This window comes from Pleurodeles waltl, chromosome 11 (genome assembly GCF_031143425.1).
Source record: "Pleurodeles waltl isolate 20211129_DDA chromosome 11, aPleWal1.hap1.20221129, whole genome shotgun sequence".
In the NCBI taxonomy this organism is placed as follows: Eukaryota; Metazoa; Chordata; class Amphibia; order Caudata; family Salamandridae; genus Pleurodeles; species Pleurodeles waltl.
In genome coordinates, this window is record NC_090450.1 from 677,139,131 (window position 1) to 677,156,281 (window position 17,151).

Consider the following 17,151-nt stretch of genomic DNA (forward strand, 5'->3'; position numbering starts at 1 on the left):
GCTGTATGGGAGACCAGAGGAACAGGTGAGTTACTATTTGTCCTCCGTGAATGTGGCGGATGCTTGTAGGCATTTTTGTTGCCAGTATGAATGCTTACCCGTTGTGTGTCTGGCAGTTTTGGGCTTGGCTATTGTCTATATGTATGTCTCCATGGGCTATGTCAGGTTGGACTGGCATGGCATTTGTGTATGGGGCACCCACACTGACATCTATTTTACTCTGTGTCCCCCATGCAGGCCAGCGCCCATAAGAAGAAAGGATTGTGGCAAGCCATCGCCAAGGAAGTGCAGACCCTGGGGGTCTACAGCCAGCAGAGCACCCACTGCAGGAAGCGGTGGTAGGACCTACAGTGCTGGGCCCAAAAGACCGGAAAGGCCCAGCTGGGGACGGCCTTCCAACGTGGGAGAGGTGCCCGTCGGACCCGGACACCCCCAATCGCCCGCATACTGGTGGTGGCCTATCTGGATTTGGATGGGCGCTTGGAGGCAGCACAGCAGCCACAAGGGGGTAAGTCCCAACACTGTTGTGATGCTACTATAATGAGTGTAGTTAGGTGCTATGTGGTGCATGCATTGTAGTGCCAGGCCCATAGAAAGGTGTGTCACTACAGTCCTGCCTCCCTCTACGTCCGTGGGATAGTGTCCTTAGGTAGATGTGGCTAGGGATGTAGGTCTGTGAGGGGTCCACGGTATGGGCTATTGGTTTAATGTGGCCTCATGGATTTACAGATTTGTTGTCTTGGCATTGTCTTTCATCGTTTCCCATTGCAAAGTGTAGCAGAATAGAGGGCGAGGATGGTAATGTAGTGTACTGAGAGATCATGCCTGCCAGTCAGGGACATATCCATATCATATATTGTGTCTTCTGAGGGGTGGTGCCTGAGATGGGTGGGAGTGTATGTGCTCCAACATGAATATTTTTCCTTTAATTGACATACTTATTTCTTATTTTTTTCCCTTCCCGCTGTGCTCTTGTGTCCTTGTGTGCTTTAGCATCATCTTGCGAGGGAGCTGAGGCACTGGTGAGTGGGAATGCTGCAGCCACAGGACCCAGGAGGCAGAATCCACCAACGCCAAGGGGACCAGTGGGTTGTAGGGCGAAGGAAGTACCATGGGGGAGGTGACTACCACTGAAGGTAGGTGACTCCAACACCTCCTCCGATGGCAGCTCCCTGGTGGTGGCGGACCCTACTGGGCCCACCCATTGTTTGCCATCTTCCACCAACCCCCATACCATCACCGCCCTCCCAGTGGCTCCCCACTGAGTGGCCTGTGCCCGCTCACCCAGGAGGGAGGGCATTTCCTTCGCCCCAAGCACCTCTTCTCCTGCCCCAGTCAGCCCTGTTGCTCTCACTGAGGAGGCTATTGACCTTCTGAGAACCATCTCTGTAGGGCAGACAACCATTGTTAATGCCATCCAGGGGCCGGCATCCCAGATGCAACAATGCAATGCATTCCTGGAAGGTATTCACTGTGCCATGTCTGGCCTACAGAGATCTTTTCAGGCTCGGACCACCTCTTTGACAGCAGACAGTGTCCCTGTTCTTTCCGTCCCCCCCCTCCCCCCAACTCTACTCCTTCCAGCACCCCACTCCCTTCACCCATCCCAAGCACACATACAGACAGCCATGCACCCACAACAACACACATGAAGCACACAGAGAAACACAAGCACCACACGTCCCACCACATGCAGGCACACACCCAACATACCAAAGCAGACACACCAACATCCATCTCCCCCACCGTGTCCGCCCACCCTCCTCCAAAACACACAAACGTTCACACTCATCCACTCCACATACATCCACCACACATAAGCATACTAAACAGGCACCTGCATCCACGTCCAGCAGACCTACACCTCATACCACCACTCCCTCTACCTCCACTCCCAAACCTGTCTCCAAAACCCCTCTTGCTGCACCTAGAAAGCTTTTCCTCTCCCGTGTTTGAATCCGCTGGCCAACCCAGTCTTATCCCTAAATGTTCCCTTGGCCACATCAAGTCTACTCCGTCCTCTTCAAAGTCCTCTTCAGTCCACCCTTCCCATTCCCGTGCCCCTTCCCCCAGGGAGGAAGAAGCCCAGTGTTGACCTTGGTCCCTCTGCCATTCCCCAGTCCAAGCCCACTCCTCCTCCTTCCAAGGGCAAGCCCAAACCCTCCCCACCTCCAGAACCTATGCCCAAGACCACCCCCCCCTCCCAAACCTGAGACCCCCACCTCCACCCCCACCCCCACCATCCCATGCCCCTGATCCCTAAGGGGCCTAGATGACCCATTGATGGCCCCTTCTCAGTGGAGGATTTTTCCATCATAGTCAAGTGTGGCCTATATTTTCCCTTCTGGGACTTGAATTTGGACTGGCCTATGGCCTTGTTTGGACATAATAAATTGTTGTGCCCAGCAGACCCGTTGGTGCAATATTGTCCCGTTGTGCAGCATTTCACTGTGGGGGGGGAGTGGTGTACACAGGTGTGTGCACTGGTTCTGATGTAGTTTGCATGTGTCTGGTAAGTTTATTTTGGTAGGGTATATGTGGCTTGGGGCAGTGGGAAGGGGTGGGAGTGCGTTGCGTGTTGTGTCATGGTGCCCTTTCCTCCCATGTGTGCTAGGTTGAGGTACTTACTGTTGTCGTCTTCGTCGGCAGTCACGGTCCTTGAGAAATATGGCAAGGAAAGCACTGGCATTATTTCCAACTCTCGCTCCATGTCGCCGTGTTCTGTGGGCCTCCGGTGAGTGTTTCCCTTTTATAAGGGTTGTTTCCGCCAGGCTTTGCATGGCAGTAGTTCCTGCCCCAGAACTGATGGCGGTGTGGTGGTTCATAATATGGTGGCCGTGTAGGGCCCTCCCGCCGGCCTGAAGATGGCCTCTGCCGACGTCGGCAGTACTCTTAAAATGGCAGTGAGTGGATAGGCCGCTGGCTGTTTCTCATGTGCTTCATTATGTGGTGGTCTGGACCGTCATTTTGAGCCTGGCGGCAGTTACTGCGACCGCAGGCGGTGCGGTCTTTACTGCCAGGTTCAAAATGACCACCTAAGTGCCTAAATAAGATGCAAGCCATGACAATGCTCAATCAACTGATACAAGTGATCCTGGCTTGGCCAGTCCACTATGAACCATCCACAGCCAAAGGACTTCCAATGTGTACTAGACCTTCTCAGCCCTCAGACCGGCTAGCTTCTTCATGGGTCAAATGTTGCTCTCAAACAAGAGCCTTCTTCTGGACTGTAGCCTATATTTGTAACATTGAGCCTAGTCTGAAAACTGGCCTAGCCTGTTCTGCATAAATCTTAGAAGCAGGGATGAACTTGAGGCAAGAAAGGGTTTTCCCTTGCACTTAAATAGTGCCAACTTCTTACTCGGTTCCAAAGCTCGAACTCTAATTCGAGATCTTGTGGTTGAAGAGATCCAACTCCCATCTTGCATCAACTCCCCTCACTAACTCATAACTCCACTCACTTCACACACATTCAAGTACCGTACTATGCATGCTTCTTCAAAACCTACATCTGAAGAACTAAGAAACAACAATGGTTCAGTAATCTGCAAATACCTCAATAATGTCAGTTTTAGCAGCAGACCTATGAATGTATGTCTTCTAGAGCTTGGGCTTCAAATCTAATCTCTTAAATCACAGCCTTTCTCTTCATAGTTCAAAATCGTCCATAAAGCAGTGTATAAATAATCCCATTAATAGATCATGCTGGTTTGAAATTATTAAACTAAAATTGCAATTTCAGTACAGCTAAGTACACCAGGCCGATTGAACAGTTTGCTTTTGCTATCAAACCTGCTAATGTGTGCTTCTCTTCGGAAGAAGATGCAGTTCATGGATAGATGCCTAATTTATTAACGAATGCATGGTTCTCTGGTTAAGATAGTCACACACCGGTTCAAATGTACACATCTCCATGTCAACCTGATGTCCAAACTTCATGTCAGACCAGCCTGAAGGCTATATGTACAAAAAAAAAAAAAAAACGACATTATACACAAAGCGTATTGGAAAGGAGGTCTGCCAGCTGGAATTAGAACCCAGCTGAGTCAAACCCTAGGGCCCAGGAAAGCAAAAGAAAGTAGATAGATCAGGTGAGATTGGATTTACTATTCTTATGGTGACTAAAGCGATGCTAGAGTTTTCTTCACAGATAAATGAAGCTTGTGAAGAACCAGGCAAGAAATCTGGCGAGTAAGTTGAGCATAAGTGAATGACTCAAAACATTTATACACCAAATTCGACTGCAAGCAGTGTCTGCGTACTGGTGCTCTGCGGATTGACAACGTGCAATAAAAGGGATTTTCGTTTTTTCTCAAAGAAGGGTTGATGAGGAGACATAAATATAAATAGAAAGAATGTGCAGAGTTAACTGCTTAAACTGTGTTGCCTATATCACAATTGACTGATTGGTTGGTGGTGATAATGATGATATCTTCTCTTTGATCAAGAATTAGACGTAGGGCTGCTTTTTGTACAAGCATCCAACCATGAACCAGTGAAACATACAATGCTTTCCCGTAGCCCAGGAATAATTAAGTCTCTCTGATTCAAGAGAACACGTGTAATCCTCTTATGGATATCTATTGTGTCACTTAAGTCCATACATTATTTTGAATTGAACAATAAATAAAAGCGAACGTTCGACAAGCTATGACTTTCAGAATGCCAGTTTACAAAACAGAGGGCGTTTACTTATGCCCACAGGACATAAATCTAATTTTGAAACAAAATAAAATAAGCGCTGAAATAAAAACATGAATACATATTAAGTATAGACGTGCTTACCCCTCCGCTAATGTATCCAGTCAGCAGCAAGGCTCCTATCACAATCAGGAGGGTTCCGATGGAGAAAAGGATGGTTGCCAGTGCAATTGCCTTGTAGGGGACCTTCGGGGGGCTTTTTTTAAACTGAAGAGAAAAGTAGGGAAGCGTATTGTTATTATTTCCTCGCCTTGTGGCTACCAAAAACAAAATTACCTTGCCAGTAGACCAATCTTCCTAGCAAAAGAAAAATAAATATGCACTCCATTAAAGAATCACTAACTAATGTGGTGACAGGCAGCCTTCCCTTAACAACATTCCTACTGATATAAAAGGAGTAAGCTATAAACCTTACCAAACGCAAAGAAAGAACTCCAAACGTTTGTTGCCGAGATTGTTTATTTTTTTATGGTGCAGCCAATAAGGGAACGAAACCAACAACAGCTACTCTAGCTAGCAAGTTAAATCAAGTCATTTCCTAAGCCTACTCATCCACGGGAGTTGAATATTCAAAGAACTTACAAGGTCACTCCTCTAGAGTGGTAGCTAACTTTTGGGCAGAAGCATGTAGAGTTTCTTTGCAGAGCAGGTACATGGTCTACTCATAATGCTTTTTTTCCTTTACATTTAATGTTAGAACAATTATGGTATTGTTTTTGGCTCTGGTGTATTAAACGCTGCATTGAACTAAATGCTAAAACTACTATTCAATAAACTATGCATATCATGGTTAAAGTCTTCATATTATTGGTGTCTGCAAAAAATAAAAGCTTGGCTACAGCCTCGTGTGGTATTTACTGGGATAGATCACAGGTTAATGACCTGATTATTTACCAGTACTCTAGATTACCTTATCATCCCTCTCTCCCAAGATGGGCACCTACAATGTCCCATTTTGCTTAATACAAGCAGATCGCCAAAAGGGTAAGTTTGGAAGATACAGGGAATGGACAGTCTTCTTAGGGGGAAAAAAAAAGGGAAGAAACATACATTTAAAGCTATATTTTTTTTCTTCTCAGCTTTAGCAGGGGATGTGTCTTTGGAGAGGGAGGTGGGGGGTGGGCCACCTCACATAGTAAGGGTTGTGATGAAATAAGGTAGAAATCCGGGTAATGAAGATTACCAGTAAATAATAAGGGGGTTCCCTACAACACCACAAAAGCAGTCTCACCGGTCACCTCTAACTGGGAAAGGAGTGACTCGAGGATTCCTAAATACATAAGAATGACAAATTGAAGTAAAGTATTTCCGTCTTTATGGGGAATACAAAAAACATACCCCGCGCACGTGCACGCACACACACACTTTTCTAGCTTATTTTCACGTTTTTTGTACCGGAGACAATTGCAAAGAAGGGATTTATAAAATATACAAATGTATTTAGTCCAGTTTAAATACACATTACAATAGTTGCACTGTATTCAAATCAAATCATAAAATCCACTGAATCATAAACATTCCTAAAAACAAAATAACTCCGAAACATTAATTCAAAAGGAAAGTGAGTAGCTGCTTTCTAAATACCATAACAAATTATGGCTTGAGAAGCTCAAGCACTTTATTTTACACTGGAAGGGCATTAAGTAATGAGTAGAACGAATTGTAATATTTTAAATGCTAGGCGACTATCCTTACCTTGAGGTAAGAAAAGGTTCACTTTGATGAATTAAGTAAGTTTTAGCTGCTTAGTTACATATGTCCAGCATTGGTACGTTGCTAGATTCTCAAGCGATTTTGCAACACATGGAACATTAGCACTTACATGCCTGCCTCTGAGGGGAACGGCCAGGGCCCTTTAATTATTTATATTTAAAATCTCTTACTTGGTTTACTCCGTTACAGCATTGCCAACTAACTAAGCTTTTCTGGACCTACCAACCAATTGGTTAGGAACCATTTGGGTTCTCTTTAAGTCACGTTACGTTGAAGCAATGCTTGGGGATCATCCAAATACTCTTTGGAATTATAAATTAAGTTTCTAGCTACCTCACAACATCACCCCAGTTTTGGCTTTTCACAATATGTATAAGCGTTTTATACACACGTGGAACCTTGGCGCTTACATGCCTACTTCTGCGGGGAACAGCCCGAGTCCTTAATACTATTCACAAACTTAGCAACTTTAATTTTGCTCACTCCGTTTGCTTTGACAATAAACAAGGCTTCCTAGGACCCAATATTCAATAAGTACGACACATTTGGACTCACCTGTGGGGTCACTGCACATCTTAATACTGTCTGGCAAATATTCAAATCAGTTTTCTGATACCACAATTTTATCCTAAATTGAGTGGGTAATCACACTACTTGCTCAGGTTTTTGGTTATACAGTCCGGTACTCAAACTTATCACCCCCTTTTTTTGTAGGACTTACCAAAGTCCCTCGACTCTTCGCTCATTTATGACTCTTCTTCTTTCTGTACATACTGACCCATGGTGGCCTTTTACTATAGGATACCGGAACTACGTACTTTCTCACTCACTTAACTAGGCTAAAGATACGCATACCTTTAGCTGTAATTATTTGCCTTTATGTACCTTATTATAAGGTCTACATACCTTCTTCTCTTATTTTACATTTGGGCTCTTTCTTTTCTCTGTTCCCGCTACAGCTCAGCTCCCTTATTCCCTTCTTTTTTCTGGTTGGATACATGATTTAATAGTCTAGGTAGGTTCTCAACTTCAGAATTTTCCTTCACTTTCACGCGTTCCAACTATTTTGACACACTTGGCCTTTTATAATTGTCCGTATGTAACCTATGGAGCGCTTGCTCTCTCTGAACACTTACGGTGTCCATGACTGCAATACACGGAGATTTGGTATTAACTTATTCTCTAACTTTCTCTCACCTTATGACATCTCTTACTGTACTCACTGGTTTGAAACTACATCTGTCCACGATTATACAATCGGTCATTTTTGTCATGTATGTAACTTCGCATGTCTGTTATGATTATATTTACATATGCCATTTCAATGTACCAATGTGAAATAAAAACCTCTGTACAATATGGCTTTTACAGCCTTGAAAAAGTCTGTGTGTGACGAAACATGTGTTGGCTGTGCTTGATTTAACACAAACCATTAAGAACTATCACCATACATGGCCTAGAAACAATCCAACTACTGATCCAAATGAATATCTTTCTGGAACACAAAGAAGAGTATTGTACCATTCATCAATGGATCTGTCATACCAGAGTTCGCACTTGTATTGTACTACCATATATGTTGTGTGCTGTGGTCGTATATGTTCATTGGACTTTCCAGACATGCTCTTGCTGACTCATGTGTCCTGAAGTGAGGTCAAGCAGCATGTGGCCACAATGATAAATCTTGACATTTGAATAACCATTCATAAGTAGGCTGCTGTGTGTTATTGTTACACCATGCCCAAACCTTACACTAAAAAATAAAAATAACACCTGGGTTTCTTAACATATTATGCTATATCATTTATTTTTATTAGCACAACTACCACAGTTTCCAATTGCCCTTGGCACTATTTGAGGTACGTACTTTTGATGGGTGGGCAAAAGAAAATATGCTCTCACGGAGGCATAAGGTTGTGCTACCCACAGCCTGAACCAGTGTCTTTATTTCCATTGTGAATCTGTGCAATCAGATCTTGAGACTGAAGGTCTCTGATGGTAGAGTATATAATATATTGCATCTGTTATGGTGGTTCCATAGCAGTCAATCTCCCAAGCTCTTGTTCTCCTCTCGCTCTATGTCTCCGAGACTGCAAACAACAACTGTGGGCAATCACAATGGACGCTCCTTGATGAATTTTTACCAATAGACTATTTTGCCACTGATCCAAACACAAAGAAACACTGCAGTAAGATGCATTTGCAATTAGACAAGGGAATGGTCCACAACAGTTAAGAGTTCACACCAACAACAGGCTGCTAGCTTACCTGGAGGTCGATGTATCCCTCGTCTGTGTCAGAAAGCTTTGAGTATTTTACTTTGCTGCTAGGGATGCTGCCTCCCACATTATTTCTGGCCGGCATCATGAGAGGTAAGACCAGCGTCAATAAATACAACCTGCCGGAATGGAAAACATTATTAGAGATATTGCGGCCTCCTTTCAGCAATGAAATTTCACCACTTATCTTTAAAAAAAAAAAATCAAAATTCTCAATAAGGACAATGACAGTGGGCTCCTCTCCAAATTTTGCATAACAACGCACGGGTCTTATTTTCATAACAAAGTCAGTAAGCAAAAGTGCTATAAAAGTATATAGTTGTACTTCTAATTTCCATATCAACTTGAACGGAGAACCCCCTTCTTACAAATATAAAAAAGGTTTTGGTATAAAATGATGCCAGACTCAGTGGCACATTACAGCCGACAAGAAATCTGTACAGTTCTGACGTTAGAGTGACTGAGAGTTTATGAACAAGCCTCACTCCAACATTAAAATGTTGGATTTTTATTGAAAGATAAATCATACAACAGAAAAACATCACATGCACTAAGTACAGTAAGCAGAAAAGACAGCCCTGCCCCAATGGACTCAATAATTAACAAACTAATAAAAATGTTCTTATACGCCCACAGGAAGTAAATATCTTTTTGCCTCTAATAAAAGCAGGGAGGTAAACAGAGAGAGAACATTAATGTACAGAGTATCCACAAAAACAAATATCTCGCTGAATTCAAGTCTGAGAAGTGTATCAACAACTACCAAACACAAAAGAGATTCCCTCAGGCCTCAGACATGCACTGCATTCTTCTTCGCCATGTCTCCAAATAATCTTGTGCGACATTATGGTTGGAAAACACAAACTCGCAACTAGGTGGGAAACCACAGATACGTACTGCACACATCAGACAAGCCAGTATCTTTAATAGTTTGATGCGCCATCATTCACATCAGGGTGGCATTGCTCAGGTATATACATTTGCGTATTTTCTAGTCTCCTCTCACAGTGTCCCATCTCTACACAGTCTCCCTGCACTGTGTCACCCAGTTTGGCTAAAGTGAATGCCGGCCCCTGCTTCTCCTCCCACAGGGCATGTAGTCGGCAGGCATGATATTTTAACCAAAGTCACTCCAACCCCATCCTCACCATCCAGAATAAGCTGTAACTTGTCTGGTAACATGATGGCTTCATCTCACATACAGGTTTGTTCCTGCATGTTTTACCTATTCTGCTTACGACACCCGAAGGAACTTTCACTTGCCCACCTATGCTCAATACACTTTCTCTTTTTTTATATTTGATTTCTTCCTCCCTAAAGTGAGAGTCAGAATCCAACCTACAATTTTCCTTAATAACTTTCACCCTACGGATTCTGTTTTTCTTCCTGCATACTTTTGCAAAATGCCCTCGAATTCCACATAGCAGACATTCCTGATCAACTGCAGGCCAATTTTTACTGTATGCGAGATGTTCGACACTTAAAACATATTTTAGCTAGATTTTTTCTTCTCCAGTTGGCCTTCGACAGTCATCTTACTACTCTCATCTTTTTCAATTATTTTTAATTCTTTACTTCATCCGTTTTTTTCTCCTTCCTGCATTAATTTTTTCCACTAACTCATCAGCAACCCTTACTTGCTGAACTTTCCAGTGCTTCCTTAGCACATCTACTAGATAATTCAGCTTTCTTCACTATTAAAAACACTTGCCCCAATTCCAAATCTCCATGTGCTAGTAGTCCCTCCTGGACACGTTCAATGTTTAAATGCAATATAATTTGGTCTCTTAGAAGTATGTCATGCAAGGTACTGAATTTGCAACTAATAGCTAAACGTTTTAAAGCTGCCACACAGTCCTCAACGGATTTGGATTTACCCTGCTTTCTATGAAATAAATTAAATCTGTCTTTGCAATACACACTGATGACGCATTACAATTGTCTAGATCAGCCAAAGTTAGGTTACACACAAGCTTTATTCGGCCCGCAGGCCATCAAAGCAATACAATGCAAAGTAAAATAATCATCATAAAAGAGCAATACAAATCCACCATGAACCAAATTTATAAAAAAAAGTAAAATCCGTTCTGCCCAAGCTAAAACCAGTTAAAATCATTGTAGATAACAGTTGCGTATACGCCATGCCTCTACTAAAAACTTGCTTACAGCATAAATTAACACACTTGAATTGTGACTTTTCAGAATCCTCAAAGCTAAAACACATTTTCTTAACTTCAATTCCCGACATATGCTATGGATCCATTTAGACCTTGGAGTTAAATAAGCAGGACAGAAAAACATAAAATGCTCTACTGTTTCCGGGGAATTACCACACACAGGACAAGTATCAGATGTTAAATTGGATCCCCATCTGCTTGTCAAGGCCATTAATGGTAGTGTTCCAAATCGGAATCTGGCATACAGTCCTTTGCCTAATAGGTCAGGTATTATATCTAGATATAATTCAAATTCTGGGTACCATTTAAAATCAATGAAAAGATTGGTTAAACGGCCACTAGATTTGCGGAAAATATAATTAATCCGTACATAAGACCTTGTAGGCCTCCTTCAATACTTTAACATGGGATTTCTCAAGTTGATAAGGGTTCTCCCATAAATCTCTCAGTCCCAATGTACGAAACCAGCTGGATACATGTTTGATCCATGGGATAGAGGTAGAATTAGTACATTTTAGCAATTCTAGAAGTGAGGACTTATATACGACCAATTCTGGGACTACCCATAGCCTCACCCAATACAACAAGGGTCGTGGAATAATTAAGTCAGCCATCGTTTTAGCCCTAAGTCTAAAAATAAAGGAATTAATGGGGTGCTGATGGGGCGTGCACATAAAGCCGGAGGAAAGCTATTCTAAATTTTAGTTATTTTACTACTATCTGAAATGCCCCAAATCTCTGCACCGTAGGTTGCAGCACCCTGCGCCTTAGCCACATAGATCTTTATTGCTGGAGATACAGCTTTGGCAATCGTACTCCTATAAAGGCGCAATATGGATGCTGCCCGATGTTGCAAAAGCCCGGCGCTCTTGCTGACCTGGTCCTCCCAATGAAGTAAATCTGTGAGCCTCACACCCAGGTAATCAATGGAGCTAACCTGGTCCAAAATATCACCATCTAGCCTTATAGTGCATTTCTTCCGAGGTCCGGAGCGGAGCACCATCAGTTTAGTTTTCTTCAGATTCAGCTCTAGGCCAGAATTTCCACAAAATAAATTAAATTTATCCACCAGAATCTGTAAACCCATAGGGGTTTTTGAAATAAGTAGGGAGTCATCCGCAAAAAGGAGACTAGGAATTTTCTGATTGACTAAAGTGGGAGCATCATTCTGACATGCCCTTAATTCTTGCACCACCTCATTAATAAATAGGGAGAACAAGAGTGGTGCTAACACACATCCCCGGACGCCTCTTTTAATAGGGAATTTATTCGTCAATTCACCTTGTTTGCCCCACCTCACTTGCGCATATGTATCTTCATACATTCGTTTCAGAAAGAGAATTGTATGAGCTTGTATCCCTATTTTATATAGCACTTTCCAAAGTTTTCCCCTTGGGACCAAGTCAAGGGCGGAGCGCAAGTCAACAAAGGCAACATAAGGGTTGCTTTGCCAGAACTACATATTTCCAATGTAGCACAGCCAACCTAAAGGTTGGATCTACCGTACTTATTTTAGGCCGGAACCCCGCCTGTCACGGTGAAAGAATCTGCTGCTCCGTAACCCAGCTCGATAGTCTATATAGAAGCTGTTTTGCGATGATTTTTTGCAGATTATCAATTAAACTAACTGGTCTATAGTTGGTTGGGAGATTTGGGTTACCCTTTTTATAGATGCGGATAATTTCAGCACCCTTCCACGTCTCGGGAATCTTCCTCCTTTTATGATATTATTTGACAATAAGTTGATATACCAGGTCCATATAAGTGGCTCAGATTTGTATAGATCGCCTGGAATTTTATCTGGTCCTTGGGCTTTGCCAGATTTCAAAGAGTTAATAGCATCAGCAGTTTCTTCTAAGGAGAAACAAATATAACTCTCAGAGTCATTTGGTAAAGTGAGTGGGTCTAAACCCACATTTTCACAGTCAAAGGCCACAGAGGAGGTAGTTTCCTCATAAAGAAGAGAGAAATGCTCCACCCAACATTCAGGTTGAATATGATTCTTTAGATTAGATCTATCCCTTCTCTCATCTTTAGTCAACAATTCCCAAAAAGTTTGTTATTATTTGTTTTTGAAGCATCCAACAACTCCTGCCAAATAGAGTCTTCCCAAGATTTCTTTAAGTGTAAGATTGTCTTTTTGTACATACATCTTGCTTGTTTGATCACCCCCAGAGTCCCAACCTTTAAGGCCTTTTTTTTAGACCAGACTTGGCCCTCATACATGTATCGTTAAACCATCTGCTGTTGTTCAAAGCCCTGCCTCGCGGGCTTACCTTAGTCTTTTTGTAAAAAATACTTTGGAGTTTAACCATCATGTCTGCATGAATACCAAGAAGAGGAATAACCTCAGGGTCAAAATCTTCATAGGCTGACAAGTGGTCAGAAAACATTAAGTAAATCTTGCGTAACAAGTAAGGATTCAACATCACTTTTGGCCAGCCTACCTTTGAATAAGCATTGTTAAAAATAGGGGGAGGGACCATTGTGAATTGCATGTTCGAGGTTCTACCAAAGATATTCCCAGAGAGGGTGAGTAACAGGGGATAATGATCGCTCTCGCATCTGGAATCCACCCTCATATCCCGCAATAGAGGCCAAAGTCGCACATCCACTAAAAAAAATAATCGATAACACTAGTCAAAGAACCTCGTTGGAATGTAGGAGCAAGGTTTAAGTCAAAAGGAGTGCGCCCATTACAAGCCATGAGGCCACATTTTAAGCATAGTGAGGCTAGCTGAGCTGCAACACGAGAACATGGGCAGAGGCTATCACCATTCAGTTGTGCAATCCCCCATAATTCATCCTCCTCCCTGGTTAAATCACTAAAAACTCAAAGGGTTCGAAAGTACAATTTACATCCCAGGCAATAATTAAACAACAATTAGTTTGAATAGTGTCTAAAAAAAATCTATAAGTAAAGTTAAAATATGTGATTCTGATCCACGTGAAACAGATTGTGCGTATACATTAATAAGAATTATGTTAAAATTTTGCTGGAAAGAAATTTGTAAACCCATCAGATCAGGGCAATCAAATTTTAAAACCTTATACTCACATTGCAGTTTTAAATTTAAAAGAATTAAAAGTCCCCCTATTGCTCAACCTGTTGCTTTCTCAGAGGGTAGTGCAGGGACATTAAAGGAAAGGAACCCATCTATACTAGTTTGACCCTCGACCCATGTTTCTTGGAAAAGACACACATCTTGGGACTTTATGTAAGTAACCCAATCAATATCGTCCAATTTCCTAGCGAGGCCAGCAAGATTCCAAGTCATTATGGATAAACCAATAGTGTCTGTTTTAATATCATAGGTTGTGGGAAAAACATCCTTGTAGTTCCACTCATCAGGGGTCTTGACAAATCTAATTATTTGAGCTTCCTCTAAAATGTCCCTATTAAGGACTTCCTGGGCAGATGACAGTCATACAGAGTCATGTTGCATAAATTCACCTTCCTCCCGGGAGTCTCTCCTATTAGCATGGGCATTCTGACCAGACACAGGGACCTGTTTTAAATCAATTAGTTTGGGGACTAGCATAATGCCTTCTCCTTTTAGGCCCTTGAACTGGCACATACGTGCAACAAAGTCAATGAGTTGGTCTGCCATGATTTTGTCCAAAATCACAATTGCAATTACATCAAAGTTTGACCCAGAGGGACTCCATCTTTCGGTTTTTAGGATATCCGAGCGTATAACTGAAAGACATCCCTGTCGATGACACAACCAATGGATAACCTTATTAAGCCTAGACTCTTGGCCCTCAGCAGACCTGTATGACAGCTTTGGAACATTGGTAAAGTAGAGAATATTACCTCCATACCTAGAGCCTATGCTTGATAAAGGCATATCTAAGACGCAATGAGCTCTTTGGGAGGGAGTGATGCAGGATGAGCCTTTAATCAGAGAATTGATAGGATATCTATCAATATTAGGAGGAGGGCAGTCCATTTTCTTTAAAATATTGGTAGTGACATTATGCCTCGTAGTAAGACGGCGATTCGGTGGAGCAAGGGAGCTACCGACAGAATCAACACCACTCGCCGCCGTAGTTTCACCAGAAATGGAACTATTATGCCCTATATAATTGCTTTTAGGGTTGGCTGTATAAGGATTTAAATTAGCCTCTGTGGCATCCAAATAGAACCCAGAGCTTTGGGAATAGACGGCCGGCCCCTTGCACACATTGATATTGGGTGAAACTCGTTCGACTGCCAAAATTCCACCTTCCTCAATTGGCTCTAACTTTTGGCACTTACATCTCGGTTGCTGGACCATTTTCTCCTGTAAAAGATTAGTTAGCTGCAATACTAGATTCCTAACTTCTTCTACTCTATGAAGAATTAGAGGCAAGTTAACTTTACTAGGAGATGGTTCAGAGCACGTAACAGTAATAGGGGGGGAGACAGCAGCCTCGATATCTGTCTTGGCAAAGAGGAGGTCATGGGTCTCAATCAAATCGCCCTCCTCGGTCAAGAGCTCAAAGCGATTTCTGCATGGTATATTAGAGACAAGCCTTATCTCAGGACTCAAAGGTGGGGGAATGCGTTCTATTTCCTCTGCATAAAATGACCCCTGGGTGTGTGGAGATTTGGGGGTGCTACTATAAGCCACAATACCCTGATGAATAGAGGGAATAATTGCATTGGCAATGGGCAGTTTTCCTGCACCATCAGTTGGTTCCCCAGAGACAACTGTTTGGCTCTTCTCCTTCTTATTAAAAAACTCCTGGATCTTTTTGGGATGGACTGAAGGGTTCCTCTGAGGCAAGGTTTCGCAGGTGCCTAATTCATTATTAAGTATGGCCTCCACCTCCTCAAATAATAGGTCAATCTCGTTAAGTGATTTCGGACCACCTTGTACGGGCTTATTAGTTCGTTTCCTAGGGTGCTTTTTCTGTTTTTTTGTGTCATCCAGTAGTGCTGGCAGGTCAACAGCTTTCCTTTTCCCCATAGTTTTAATGTCAGAAATAGCCAAAAAAGGAAAATACAGTCTTACTTGAGAGCTCCCATTGAGAAGACCGTCCTGTCCCGGCCTCAATCGAGCAATGACAGGCGAGGGTGGGTCCGTTCTACAAAACAGAGCCACCCAAGTTAAACTGTGCAATTTCCCTGGATATCAACTAAACTCTTGTTGCAGGTGAAAGAGAGGGGGCCCAGCCCAGCCTCCGACGGGCACAGGACGGGCCCGCCCTTGGCCCGGGCACCGCCCGCGAGCGGGGGCGCAAGCTGAAAATTTAAAGGGCTCCTGCCCAAATTACCCATGTGCCGGTCTCTCCCGCGGCCCCCTGGCTGCCGCAATGCGCGTCCCGTGAGCGGGAGCGCAAGCTGAAAATTTAAAGGGCTCCTGCCCAAATTACCCAGGTGCTGGTGCCGGTCTCTCCCGCGGCCCCCTGGCTGCCGCAATGCGCGTCCGCCCAGCCAAAGTGTTTACAAGCACATCTCCCTCTTCAGAAGCCTTTGTTTTTTTTTTCTATTCTGTTGTAAACCTTTAATCCTTGTGGGCCAAGAGAATGTAGTATTATCTTCTTTTTCTTCTCTTGACTGAATTCTTCATCCTCAGTGGGATCCATGTAGTTTAAAAAAAACCTCTTCCATTCCTGCCATTTTAAAGGTGGGTCTCCTAGTACAGTCAGAAATTGTTGTGGGGGTTGTAAGGAATAAGTCTGAGAAGCACATATGGCTAGAATATTGCTGTAATATGGCTAGACAGTTAGTGTATATTCTTGTAATTCTACTGAAAATAAATATGCAGTACGTATTACAGTTATCCCGCCTTGGGTTTACAGGGGTGGCATGTGGTAGTACACAGATGCTTACAGTAGATTTTATCAATATCTCAGCTGGGATTTCACTATGTGAGATATAAAGCAGTTATCACCCTGCGAACTTCAATACCCCACCATGGGTTTTAAAACGGGATGCAATAGTTTCAGTAAGGTTTCTCAATACTTGAGGCCGTCAAATAAATGCGCCTGCATTAACATTTAGCGTACCTCAGCATGGTTGTCAATCAGTGAGATCCTTTGTCCCAATATTTCTAACCAAAACGCTAACAGACGTGTTTGTTTATTATCTTGTGTATACAATATGGCCTCCTCCAAATTCATGCAGCATGGCCCCTTGCATGTGATTTCACTCTGCTCAGGTATCTAAGTGCACATGTAACGAATCCGTGCAATAGCGCGCGTCAGAATAGCTTGCAAATTAATGTGTTTTGCATGCTGCGTGTGATCGAGCCATGGTTGCTTTACTTGCCATTATCAAATCTTGGACAGGG

The 17,151-nt window shown here is 42.9% G+C and overlaps 1 protein-coding gene across 4 annotated transcripts in view; it reads right to left on the reverse strand.

The window, feature by feature from the left end:
* The window catches only part of TMEM230 (transmembrane protein 230), an 82,248-nt gene that overhangs the window by 35,779 nt on the left and 29,318 nt on the right, over window positions 1-17,151 (reverse strand). For all 4 annotated transcript variants that reach the window (XM_069214172.1, XM_069214173.1, XM_069214174.1 and 1 more), the window contains 2 exons: window positions 8,683-8,812; window positions 4,786-4,908 (listed from right to left, as the gene is read on the reverse strand). In XM_069214172.1, the coding sequence (XP_069070273.1) occupies window positions 4,786-4,908; window positions 8,683-8,781 (222 nt within the window). In that variant the 5' untranslated portion in view covers window positions 8,782-8,812. The remainder of the gene's footprint in view (window positions 1-4,785; window positions 4,909-8,682; window positions 8,813-17,151) is intronic.